At 41.9% G+C, this 12,842-nt stretch overlaps 1 protein-coding gene across 1 annotated transcript; it reads left to right on the top strand.

Moving 5' to 3' along the window:
- Window positions 1-690: 690 nt before the first annotated feature.
- Window positions 691-12,507, top strand: RBX1 (ring-box 1). Its single transcript, XM_051784265.1, has 5 exons — window positions 691-834; window positions 3,116-3,194; window positions 9,552-9,622; window positions 10,909-10,994; window positions 12,328-12,507. The coding sequence occupies exons 1-5, from the start codon at window positions 757-759 to the stop codon at window positions 12,338-12,340; spliced, it is 327 nt and encodes a 108-aa protein (XP_051640225.1). The 5' UTR covers window positions 691-756; the 3' UTR covers window positions 12,341-12,507.
- The last annotated feature ends 335 nt before the right edge of the window (window positions 12,508-12,842 follow it).

Raw genomic sequence — 12,842 nt, 5'->3', positions numbered from 1 at the left:
ACATCCACAGGGACCTGCAAAGCTGGGTGACACTTCAGGACCTGCATTGTCCTTCTGGGGAGTGTATTCCCCTCAGTTTCTGTATGTTGTGGACTACTACCCCTGACCTTCTCAGGAACGTACTTGGAGCTGTACTGACGGAGGAAGCTCCCAGTACCAGCTCCCGGGCCCGTGTTCTCCATCTTTGCAACAGAACAGGCAGGGCTTGGGCAGCTCTGGCAGCACCAGTGAACCTGTGTTAATTGTAACTATTGTTAGCCCAAAATCGCACGCCGTAAGTGCAGCCTGGACGCTGCGCGTTCTGTCTCCGGTAATTCCATGTTCCGTTTAAAAAAACCTCTGGAGTGCAGGAGAACAAAAGGACCACAGCAGGAACCCCGCCGGACCCACCTCGTCCCGCACTCGCCAGGGGTCGATTAGGGCGGGCGAAGACAAGCCATAAGTTTACTAAGGGCCGAAGGAGGAGGGCAGGGAAGCAAATCCCAAGGGATTTCACAGAGCTGCCGTACGAATCCTCAGACACCCACAGGCACTGCAATGATGACGTAACTGCGCGCGGCCCCGCCCTGACCGCCGCTTGACGAGGCGCTCACGTGACTGCACCCACGTGACCGCGCTCCCGGCCCCGCACCTGCCGGCGAGGGGGCGTGACGGGCGGGGGCGGGGCCTCCGGGGCCGCCCCTCCCACCCCACCCGTTCTTCCGCACCCCCAGCCCCGCCCTGCTGCGCACGCGTGAGCCGACTCACGCACCCAAAATGGCGGCCGCGATGGATGTGGACACCCCCAGCGGCACCAACAGCGGCGCCGGCAAGAAGCGCTTCGAAGTGAAGAAAGTGAGGCCCCGCCGGCGCGCTGCTCCGGCTGCTCCCGGAGGGACGGGGAGGGGCCGGGGTCGGCCTCGTGGCGGCGAGCGGGACGGAGGAGGGGGCGGCTACCCGCTCCCATCACGGAGCCGGGCGCCCGGTTCCGCACCGGCGCGGCGGGAGGGGGGGCGGGGCCCGCGGGGAGCCCTGGCGTGCGTCCGGGCCAATGGCTGAGGCGGGCCGGCGCACGTGCAGCGGGCGCTGGCCAATCAGCGGGCGCGGCCGGCGGGAGCGGGGGGCGCTGAGGGGGCCGCGCCGGTCGGGGGCTGCCCCCGTCGGGGGCTCCGCCGCTCGCTCCTTTCGGGCGCAGCCGCCCCGACGGGCCTCGGCTGCTCCATGCCCGGACCCTCTGGGCATTTCGGGACGGGCAGCAGGGGTGGAGTACTGCCGCCTCCCCGTCAGCCCCGGCCGCTGTGGCCCAGCCACCTGAGTTGTCCCATGTGCTGTGTAAAATGTAAATGGCTGTTGCTAACTTTTTTCTCCTCCATCGTCTCTAAATCGAGCCGTAACAACGCGTGTGTAGTCAGAAAATGCTCTCCTGTCACCCTGGCTTTGCCTGCTCGCTGAGAGCAACCATAATACTGCTCTTTGTCCAGTGCCACCAGTTTGTCAGCTGGATCGTGGTAATAGTCCGAGCCTGCTCACGAAGGCATAGAGAAGTAGGGGGAGGCTGTGTGGGCTTGTGTTAAGGTATGATTTGAGGAAAAGTGACCCCTGAATTGGATATCAGTAAACGTTTCCAGGGGTTCCCACTTGTAGATGAGTTTGTTTGCAATGCAGCTGCCATCAGTGATGATGGAAGCCCCAGATCTGTGCATGGCTGCAGATCTGTGCAGGAAGAGGTGTTTGCCCTTTGGAAATAAGGACAGATATAATAGCACATGTGAGGAGCAGGAAGTGGCACCGTGTATGTGTCAGTGGCATTCCTCCTCCCCAGCAAGGTACCAAGGCCTTTGTTACATATGTGGCTCAGTACAGGTCTGTGGGTCATCAGAGCAGATCACAATGGGACAAGAGATTAAATACCTGAGTGTGTGCGAGAAATAAGGGTGCAGAGAACTTTTATCTCAGCTGCCTTTAGGTGTGGATGAAGTCCAATAGACGTGAATACCTCAGCCAGAAGGCCAGCTAGACTTGAAGTTGGAAGATGGGGTGAAAAAATGAGATGACTAGTGATGCATGCCCTAAACGATCTAGTACTAGTGTGAATACTTTTTACATTGGCACTAATGAAAATTTGAAGTGCTTATCGAAGTCGGTATTGCTTATCAGTACTTGGCAATCTGCATTCCTCCTTCAGAGTCCCAAACTGAGGGAAAGCAATGAAAACATTGAGATGGAAATGGAACACAGTAGAGAAGATTTACTATAGTACATATACTAAAAAAAATTATAGAGGAAAAAAATCTAGACTATTTAAGTAGTAAATGACGATTATCCTGATTACCAGTACGATTATCTTGGATTGCTTTGAATATTGAAGGCAAGTCCATTTATTTAAAGAATTTACAAAAGGCCTGATTATGGATTTTGTGGGGAGGAATAAAAAGGCACTATGTTTTTCTACATAGTGTGTCTTAAAGTCCTCAAACTCTTCCCGTGAAGTAGCATGGGACAGTGATACTACTTTTCATATATATATATATATATATAAACAAAGTCTTTGAAAGGTTAATTTGGTAGTACTTTTAAATTTTTATATCCAGCCTTGCTGATAGATCATTGCTTATTAACCTTTTGTAGGGAAGATTGTTCAGCAGTCTGCAAAGAGTAGTGTTAGAGATTTAGTTCGTGACCCCAACTGCTCTGGGGAATGATTACTAGAAGAACTGCTGCAAATAGTGGGAATTCCTCTTAATAAAATGGCATCTGAATTGGCCTTTCTCCAAGGGACTGTCCCTTCCATCAGAATCGTGGATTTGGCACGAGCTACATCCTTGCCTTTGGATCTTGAGTAGAAATCCAGACATTTGCATTTGTTTCAAAAAAAAATAAAAAAAATAAAAAAGGAGAAACTGTGAGAGTTATCTCATTTCTGAAGTGGGAAGGAGACATTGGGTCTGGGAGGTTTGTCAGAGGAATGTAACCTGAACTCATGATGAAGAGTTACTCTGGACTTCTGCATTTATTTTTTTCTTAATATCCTACTTTTCTATTTAAAAACATACATGGGCTCTTGAAGAATAACAAGGATTTCTGTGTACTGTAAATTGAATCAAAACTGTTTTTCTTTTTTTCCCCCTCTCTCTAGTGGAACGCCGTAGCTCTGTGGGCATGGGACATTGTGGTTGATAACTGTGCCATTTGCAGAAACCACATTATGGATCTATGTAAGTAAATGGTTGGGAACACAGCTGACAGTTTGAACTTGTGTTCAACAGCTGAAATTTCCCCAGTCGAGGATATAATTCCGCAAATAGAGCTTTCAGTTAGGAACTAAGTCTTCTACTAAGCTCTATTTTATGTAACACTGAAGTCCTATAATCTACATTTGTGACTTCTGTCTCCATACTGCTTTTCCCCTCACGTTTTTTTTGTAAAGAGTAGAATCACTTGATGCCACATCAACAGACAAGATGATGTTGCTGAGTGTATTTTGGATGCAAAAAAGAGAAAAAGAAGTACTAGTAAAGAGCCATGAGGAATTGAAATTATTCAGGGTCAACAGACATTGCTCACAAAGAGAGGTATTATATTTTGGAGTTGGGGATGTTGCTATGAGTATCAACTTTTTGATGCTACTCATGAAGCCTTGTAACACTCTCTGTGTCTGGCCAGGAAAGGCATGGACCAGCAAATCAATCTGACTCATCATTCTACAAAACTTACCTTGTCTAAGTCAGTGTGTGTTATAGTAGGGGGAATTTTGTAGCCACCTAAAGAATTAATTGTTCATTTACAAAGGAGAGTAATCAAATCCCAAAATAAAAAACAATGCATTGCTACTATTGGTTTGATTTTATTTTTTTTTCTTCCCCCCCAATAATCTGGATGGTTCATTTCTATCACGAAATAGGTGTGAATGCACGAAGTCACTGATTTCAGTACTTTTAAGTATTGGTTATGAGAATAAACCCTTTTTTTCCGTCAAAACTGACAAGATACTGTTGGCACCATCTTGTTTCAGTCATGAGGGACAGAAGACCTTTTAATAAACCCCAGACAGAAATTTTCTTATATTACTAAGATATGGGGATAGTGGAACCCCCCAAAACAAGCCCAGGTACAACTGCAGTGCCTGGGGATGGCCTGTCACGATCCCATCGCAGTATTTTGTTGCACTTTGTTTTTATGTTGTTGGCCTTGGAACTACATCCAATGGTAACTTACTGTCAATAAACCTGTGTGAAAATGAAATATATCACAAAAATGAGACTTCAAGTTTATAGTAACAGCTGGTGGGAGATGCACAATGTATTTAAATACATCGTATTTAAATAATAATTACAAAACTACTTTCTGAAATTTTGTTGGGTTTTTTTGGGGTTTGGGGGTTTTTTTATAAAGAGAAAACACTGGTCTGAAAATGGGTTAAGCAAGTTCAGTTCTCTTCTTTGGGACAGATATGTTTATATTTTGAGCCAGCTACTGCCTATCCATGCCTCAGTTTATTCTTAGTTAAAGGGAATGATAACATTAAAAGGAACAGGGATTATGAAATATACTGAGATCCTTTGATATAAAGATTTCCTCTTCAAGTGCCTTTAACCAGTATCATCTTGGAAATTAGTTTCAAAAGGAGGTGGACACTGGGCTACTACTTAATCTCTCAGGTTTATAATATATTAGAGAGGAAAGCATGTTGCTGGCAGGCAAATGGAATTTCAAAGATTTGTTAGAATGTAAGTTACATTTATAGAAGTTACAAATATATAGAATAAGTATATAGAATCCTTTAAATCAAGGTAATTACTCACCATAAATGGGATGCATTGTAAGGTAGTAGATGCTGCTGTTTCATTCTATAAATCTACCTCAAAATTGATAGTGCTTTCCATGACAGACCAAATACAGTCTCATGTGTTTGCTAATTTTTTTATAAATAGCAAATAGGACATATGGGGATGAAGGAGAGGTGTGGAGGAGCTGAAAGAAGAATGGACAGATGCTATTTACCAGTGATGAATTTTGTTTGTTGGTTCTTAAAAACAAAACAATTCAAAAAGTCCTACCAAAATGTGGGTGGGGATTGAGAGTATATAGGTAGGTTAGGAAAAACAGTAAAGGAAAAGGGCATAGGTATTTTTTTTTCTTTTCTGAGTTGCTCAAGCATTACTTGTTATTAATTTGTGTATGAGCAGAGTTATGAAAAGCCTGGACTGCAAATGACAGACCAAAATTGACAGTATACAGAGTAGAAGGGATATCTAAATTGGTATTCCGAGATCAGTGTTGGCTCTGGATTTACTTACTTCCTTGTTACAGATCATTAATGTTGTTAAACAACCCTTTAATTAGATTTTCAAACATAAGATGTGAAGTGATGGCAAATTGAGGAAAAATTAATAGAATGTGAAGGGAAGAACAACACAAGATTTGATTTGAGAAAATGCAGGATACAAATGTCTCCCACTCCTAGCGACGAAGGGGAACCTTGAGTGGGAAAACATTAAAAGAGTGATAAGTAATGCCAGCCATGGTAATGGAAGTTTGTTAACATTATTAAGTCAGGCATCAGTGTTAAGGTATCCTGCAGTTCTCCTTGTGCATGTGCCTTATGACTGGGTAATAGTGTGGCTGAAGAATTCCCTCTACCCTCTGTTTTGTATTCAATGTACAGAAGGAATGAGTAGATTTTCAGTGTTTTGGTTTCATTCTTCTCTGGAAAGACCCAGGTCCTGTTTAGACCTTACTTTAGCCTTTGTTCAAAGGCTTGCTCTCTGGTGCTGTTATTGCAGCATGGTAAATTGAGGAGTGTTGCCTAAACATTGCATTTAGTATATTGGATTATCTTCAGGTCTTAAAATATGGAATGTAATATTGTAAGGTGATTGGCATAGTTTTGAACTGCAGAAAATGTGCCATCAAAATACTGTGCCCTTGCTTTGACAGTGAGATGCAAAGTACCATGTTTGATATTCCAGCCTCACAAAATAGTTACTTTGCATAGAATCCAAAGAATCTCGGAATGCTTAATAGATTGAATATTTTTGGATTTATGAGAAGAGTAAAAGAATGGAACTAAGTATTTGTAGTTGCTATGTCATAAGTAGGAGTGGAAGATGATAGCTGTGTACATGTATTTTGGGAGTGTGATACTAATAGCAAATACTGAGAGTCATATTGTAAGTAGAAGGAATCAGATGATGATGTGATATAGGGGAGCTTACAATAAGTATTTAGTAAAATCTGCAGATCATTTCTAAGTAACTGCAGGGAACTGCAAGGGGGAAATTCTTAAGTTTGAAAAAGTAAATTGAAGAGCTCATTCAGCATTCTGGGGTACTAGACTAGGCCAGAATAGGCTATGTCAGTTGGAAGGACCTACAGCAATCATCTCTTCCAACTTCCTGGCTGCTTCAGGGCTGACCAAAAGTTAAAGTGTGTTAATAAGGGCCTCTTAAAGACTGACAGGCTTGGGGCATTGACCACCTGTCTAGGAAGCCTCTTCCAGTGTTGGCCTGCCTTCTATTGCTTTGTAATATCCAGACTAAACCTCCCCCAGTACAGCTTTGCACCATTCCCATGCGTCTTATCGCTGGATACCAGGACAGCTGCTCCTCGTAGGACGAGTAATAAGTGTAGTTAAGTTTATTAGCCTGGTTATTTGGTTTTTCTGTCTATTTTCTGAGTGTTGTGTTAGCCAAACTGTGTGTATTTATTTATTTCTCTTCTTCCCAATAACTTGATCCCTTCTTGACAGTTTTAGGAGGCAACATGAATAAAAAAAGGGAAAGCATACAGTGGTTACCCTTGCTTAAGCAGAAACAGATTTGAAGAGCTCTTATCAAATTTACCAGTGCAGTGGGCTGGTTTTGTAGCTGCAAACAAAAGCAATGTACTTTACTTCTGTTACCTCCTGTTATGGCTACTTAAATCCTGAGATACAGAAGATTTCTGCAATAGAAAATGTATAGAAAGTGGGACAGTTATGATGCCAGGATTCAGAAGCTGCCGTTATATAAGATGTATTTCCGTAACTCCCTGAGTTGAAATGCCTCCCTTGCATCTTTCACAATTATTTACAGGTATTTCAGGTTTTGGCTGTATCTTTCTACCCTCACCTCCAGACACTCTGTCAAAAGCAAGGCAACAGAAGAGTTGTTCAGTATTCCTCCATTACCTGTTACTGTCTGACTCTTACTGCTTCTCTTGGATCAGCAGATGGTAAATAGCTTCTCTTTCAGAATCATCAGCTTTCATTCTCTGACAGATACTGTTCATGTGTTTTATTTCTTTGTTGATATATTGTCCTTTTCTGAAATGAAGCAGGTAGGAGACCAAAAAGTGGTTCAGCTTTCAGAAAGCCCTTTTTTGGCAGCCAAAGGTAGCAGTGCCAGCAGTGGTCTCCAGCCTGTTTGATGAGGGAGTTAAATCTGGGTGTCTTGTTGGAAAGGACCTTACATCAGCACTGGAGGACTTCTCCTCAGCTATTTCCATGGAAGCTCATCTGTCCTCTTAAGCTTTTAGTACTGTAATGCTTTAGACTGTACTTGCTTGTCAGAGAATGTTTGAGTAAGACTAAAATGAATTTCAGTGATGCTTTTCTTCCTTTCCTAAATCACCTTTCTTCCCTCTCACTCCCAGTCAAAATGCAGAGTCCTTTAAAACCAGAAACAAAAATTTATAATTGTATTCCAAAGCATCCAGCTCCCAGGTTAGGGCCACATAGAGAGGGGAAAAAAAAAAGACAAAATGGCATAAAAATGGACTTCATATCTAATATGCCCAATGTTTTGTTTTCAGCAGGAAAAGAAAAGAAACAAAATAAGTGTTTCTTGTGTGCTGGAGCATTTTCCTTGCTTTCAGCAGAGACTTCCTGAGCTAAACTTTGCTTATCCGTTGACTTTTCTCCTTCAGATGAATGCTCTCACTTTTTTCTACTACTCCTCACCATTTTCTACTATTCCTCACTATTCAGTTACTTTACAGACTCATGCCAGGTGTTCAAAACTTAATATAATACACCCCATGATCATGAGTCTATACTGCAGTAACAGTAAAATTGTTGCATCAATCTCAGGTGTAAAATCTTGTGCAAATATCCAAGGTAATTGAAGTTCTTCAAGGGTCTTGAGCATCTTCCATTTTCTTAATCAGTTTTAGTTTTATTGCTCTTTGTATTGAGAGCTTCAGGAATTAAGACATCAAACATTTCAGATGTACTGGATTTTGTTCTCCTCTATAGGCAAGTAAGGGATTGAGCTTTGGATTTCTGCTGTGGTATATCACATTGATGTAAACCACAATAAATACACTTTCTTTCAAATCTTGCAGAATAGCTGCTGTTACTGAGTTTCCTTAGATGTCAGTTTTTGTTTTGAGTAGTTCCTCACGACTAAGGTTAACTGACCTCTCTCATATCTCAGAAAAAATGGGTCTTTCTTTTATTTTGTTCCTCCCCACACCTGAAAAAGCATGAAAAAACAAATAAAGGGATGAATAGGACAGAGCAAATAGAGATCACATTTTCTGAGCCAAACCTGTGGGGTTTGAAAGTTTTTGAATCTGAGCATATTCAAGCTCACAGTGAACATAGAATTAGAGCTCATTCAGACATTGTCTTTGCCAGGGGAAAAAAATGATCTGCAAAACAAGAAAGCAGCAAGCCTGTGTGTTGAGTTCTAAGCTGATTGTTTATCAGCATGTCTTTTTAAATCATTAGGGCTTGACTCTTAAAGAAAGCGTCCTTTAGCAGGAAGTAAAATGTTGGTCTCATAAGTTTGTGCTGCTGACGGTGGAGGAGTTGGAAATATCCTTTTTTCTTCCGAAGTTTCTTCTTGAGGTGGAGCAAAGTGAATTGTTCAGGCTCTAGAATGGAGAACCACATTGCAGGATTTATTTTCTCACTGCTGTTCTTCCTTCTTGCCTTACTCTCTCTTGTCTCCTTCATCCACACCACCTGACACAGAAGCCCAAAACATAACCCAAACCCATAAATAGTTGGGGGTTTTTGTGAGGGTGATCCTGGGTACTTAGCTCCAAGGTATAAAAAGTATAAACCATAAATTTTTAAACTATTGTGTGCTTTTGGGGTGTACTTACCTATCACAAGACTGCAGAATAAAGACAGGCAAGCTCCAGATTACACGAGCAAAGTAAATTATAAATAGAGTACATAATGTCTGACAAGACAGTGAATTTATATAGAGAGAAACCTGGGTAAGAAATTTATGTAGCTTCAACTGATCATGAAAAGATATCTCTTAAAATACAGGAGGAAAAAATTAAAAATATTTATCCCTGAAATTTGGGAAGGAGCCATGTTGCCAGCAGATGAACTATGTACTCTTGCCCTCTGGAACTTCGGAATACTAAAAAAGTAGAGGAAGAAGGAAATCACAACTAAATATATTTTGGTCTGGTACTTTTGGAAAAACAGTACACATTAAACCACAGCTCTTGGCCCTTTCTGATGTAATAAATCTCCCCCTGCCCTTACTTGCTAATAGGAAGAAATCTATCAGTTGGTGTTGCATGCACATCTTCTACTCCCGTGTACATCTGTTTAATCTTTGTTTTCACAGGCATAGAATGTCAAGCAAACCAAGCATCGGCTACCTCTGAAGAGTGCACAGTTGCATGGGGCGTCTGCAATGTAAGGAAAACTGTTTTATTACTGAGCTCATGTGTGGTGATGCTATCCCCCTTTTCTGAAGACTCAGGACAGAATGAGTTCTATGAAAGGTCTCACATAATCCACCACAAATAAGAACTTCAAACTCCATATGTTTAGTAGAATTTAGAAAGGAGAGAGAGAAGAAAATAAAATGAAAGTTGGAGAGATGTAATAAGGAAGACACAGAAATGAAGGGAGGAAGATAGACCTTTACTTTTTTTTTTTTTTAAGAATAATAGATCTTTCATTCTGAGCATAATTTTTCTGATCAAGGTTTGCCAAGGAGCTATGCCTTTTTTTTTTTTTTCCCCCTGGTAAAAGGATTAATTGGATGTCAGCATGCTTGATTGGTCTTCATGCAGGCTGATTCAAGGAGTCAGTGTGAGGTAACTACATGATTTGCTTCCAGTTTTGGAGGAAAATCTAGTTGATACTAATGGTTTGTCTCCAGCTCTTCCAGTGTGTTGCCATATATGCTCCTTTGTACATGGTCCCACCAGCACGTGAACTCCAAACTTGAATATCTCTTAGCTAGCCTTGGCCTGAGTTGGAAGATAACATTTTCCATAATGAAATAACTTCCTCTGTTCAATCCTCACTAAGCTGTGGGATCGAGTTACAGCGTGATAATGCTGGAACAAGATTATAAATGTTGCAATTCTGGTTGCGGAGGACAAGAGCAAAATTTTTAACCATGTCAGAATATTCTAGTGTCCAAATTATATTGTTGTGTGCAAGAGTTACCACAAGTGGAACCTTGGTTTTAAGTAACTGTATGGAGTATTGAAAAGGGTGTCCTTATTAAACACAGAGTTGGTTTTCTTCTTTCTAATTTTTCAAATTCCTTTTTATTCAGGCTCTGGTTTCTCCTGAAAACTGACAGAAAGCTTCCTTCAGCATGTATACATTCATATCATCCCTGCTACTCACTCTGAAATCCTCTCTTTTCTTTCTGATTATGCTTCTTACCAGCATCTGCTCTCCCAATTTTAGCAGCTGCTAAACTCTGTGCTCTCTCCTTCATCAGAAGTCAGTCAGTTGCCACTGCGTGCACTGTGGAACAGGCTCCCTGCTGCCATTTTACGAATATTTCTCCCCTCTCTGAAAATGTGGATCAGTTCCTTGGTGTTTACCAGCGAATTGGCTGATCAGTCCTTCCCACTTTTGCCTGCAAACACTTGCTACTCTCTATTTACCGTGGTAACTTTCACACTGAGATATCTTCGTGTGTTCTGAAATGATGTGATCTGAACTTTGTCTTCCAGCACGCTTTCCACTTCCACTGCATCTCTCGCTGGCTCAAAACTCGCCAAGTATGTCCGCTGGACAACAGGGAATGGGAGTTCCAAAAGTAGGTATCCTGCACAGATGTCAAGATGAAAAATCCAATTGTCCTTCTGTTAATATAAATGATCAGTGTAAGATTTGTGGGGCTGAGGGCATAGTTGCTGTCAGGAGAGGCTTTTTCCTCTATCTTGCTGTATAGGGACCTTTCCTTAGCCTCCTGGTGCTAAATGAGCTCTGAAGGAAGTCCAAACAGCTGTGGGGTAAGTGGGAGCTGTTAAAAAATAGTGATTTCTATTGACATTCCCTCTAAAGGATGGAGAGCAGAAGAGAAATGGAATTCACTAAAAGTGGAGCCTCAGGGGAATGCTATACTGCCGTTTGAGCAATTTAGGTTTAGAGAATTACCTGAATTCAGCTGCTTGGGTTCCAAAGTGTTTCTGCTGAGGTGCCAGACATCTTACTGGGCCCCTCTGTTATCTTGGTGATTTCGTTTATAACTCAGAGCCTCAGAGATTGATATAGCTGATTTCCTAGCATCTGGAAATCAAGTGTCCATGTAACCATTGCTGCAGCTCAGGCCCATTTAGTCATAATTTCTGTATTGTTTTTGTTTTGTATTTTTCAAAGGTCTGTTGTTAGAATAGTAACAGGAGATCAATTGATAGATTTTTGAGGGGTAACTGTATTTTGAGAGGTATTGAGGATAGTTAGGAAGTTTGCCTGACACTCGCTTTGTTCTGCACAATTTATCCATTAATCTTTTCTTGACTGTGAATTGTCCCTCTCCCCACCTCCTTTATTAAAAAATTACATTAATTCTAATCAGAGTCCAGATGGAAACAAAGCAAAAAAGATAAAAGTATTGAGGATTGTCTTTGGGATCTGGTTCACAGTCAGTTGCTCAAATCATCATTAACATGACAACTCAAGTACCATAGTTCTGATACTAAGATGTTTTAGTGAACACACAATGAAAATTAAGTCCACGGTGCCTGGCTAGTGACTTAATATTGCATGGGCAGCGTGATGAGAAATGGAGACATGAATTAATATCTTCTGATGCCTGCTCAGTGTTACTTCCAGGGCTATGACAAGCTTTGACCTTGTTTTCATGCAGGACATATTTGAACTGGGATTCAGGGCAAAAGATGATGATACTGAGGATCTCTTGCACATGGTATTGTGGATTGCTCAGGCTCTCTTCTAAGTGATGTCTGGATAGACTTTTAGGGGAAGTGAAATGTAGAGAACTTCCTAAGATTTCCCAACATAGCATTTCACCTTCATCCCATTTACATGTTAATTACATTGTGGCAGAATGAAAATAAATCCACCCAAATCAGCACTACCATGAATTGTAATTTTTAAAAAGTCATTAATATATTATCTATTTGCAGGTATGGGCACTAGAGAGATGGTCACCACGCTTCTCATTATGTCATCAGACTCAGTTGTTCTTGTCACTGTGGGTTTGTTTTAGCAACGTGGAAAGTCAGTAATGTATACGATTCTTCTTTCAATCCTAATTTCTTTGTTGTACACCACTGAATAAAATCTTGCTGGAGCTTCCTGTCAAAGTTTTTTGTCTTGTGTTCAGGAGTGGGCAGTTGGAGCATGAGGGAGGGGAATTATCTGCAGACCAGGGACTTAAGCTAGGCTTAATTCTTTATTTAGCTGGGCAGTGCTTCTTGTTGCTACGCCAGGCTTTTGACTGAGTTTGATCCTACTCCCACACAACCGAGAAGCACACCTGTGGCTCACCGAGGTCAGCGTTGAACTCCACCGTGTAGTGCGATGGGTGCAGGACTTGGCCTGGCTAAGAGTAATTTGTGCAACAGCATTTCATGTGGACATGCTTTCTTACAGCTGAGTTGAAATGATGATCTATACAATTAGGGGTTGTGTCATCATT

This window comes from Manacus candei, unplaced genomic scaffold (genome assembly GCF_025592945.1).
Source record: "Manacus candei isolate 608988 ecotype Guabito, Panama unplaced genomic scaffold, ASM2559294v1 h1tg000018l, whole genome shotgun sequence".
NCBI lineage: Eukaryota > Metazoa > Chordata > Aves > Passeriformes > Pipridae > Manacus > Manacus candei.
Note: the sequence above shows the minus strand (reverse complement) of the source record. Positions and strands in the feature narration are given on the sequence as shown.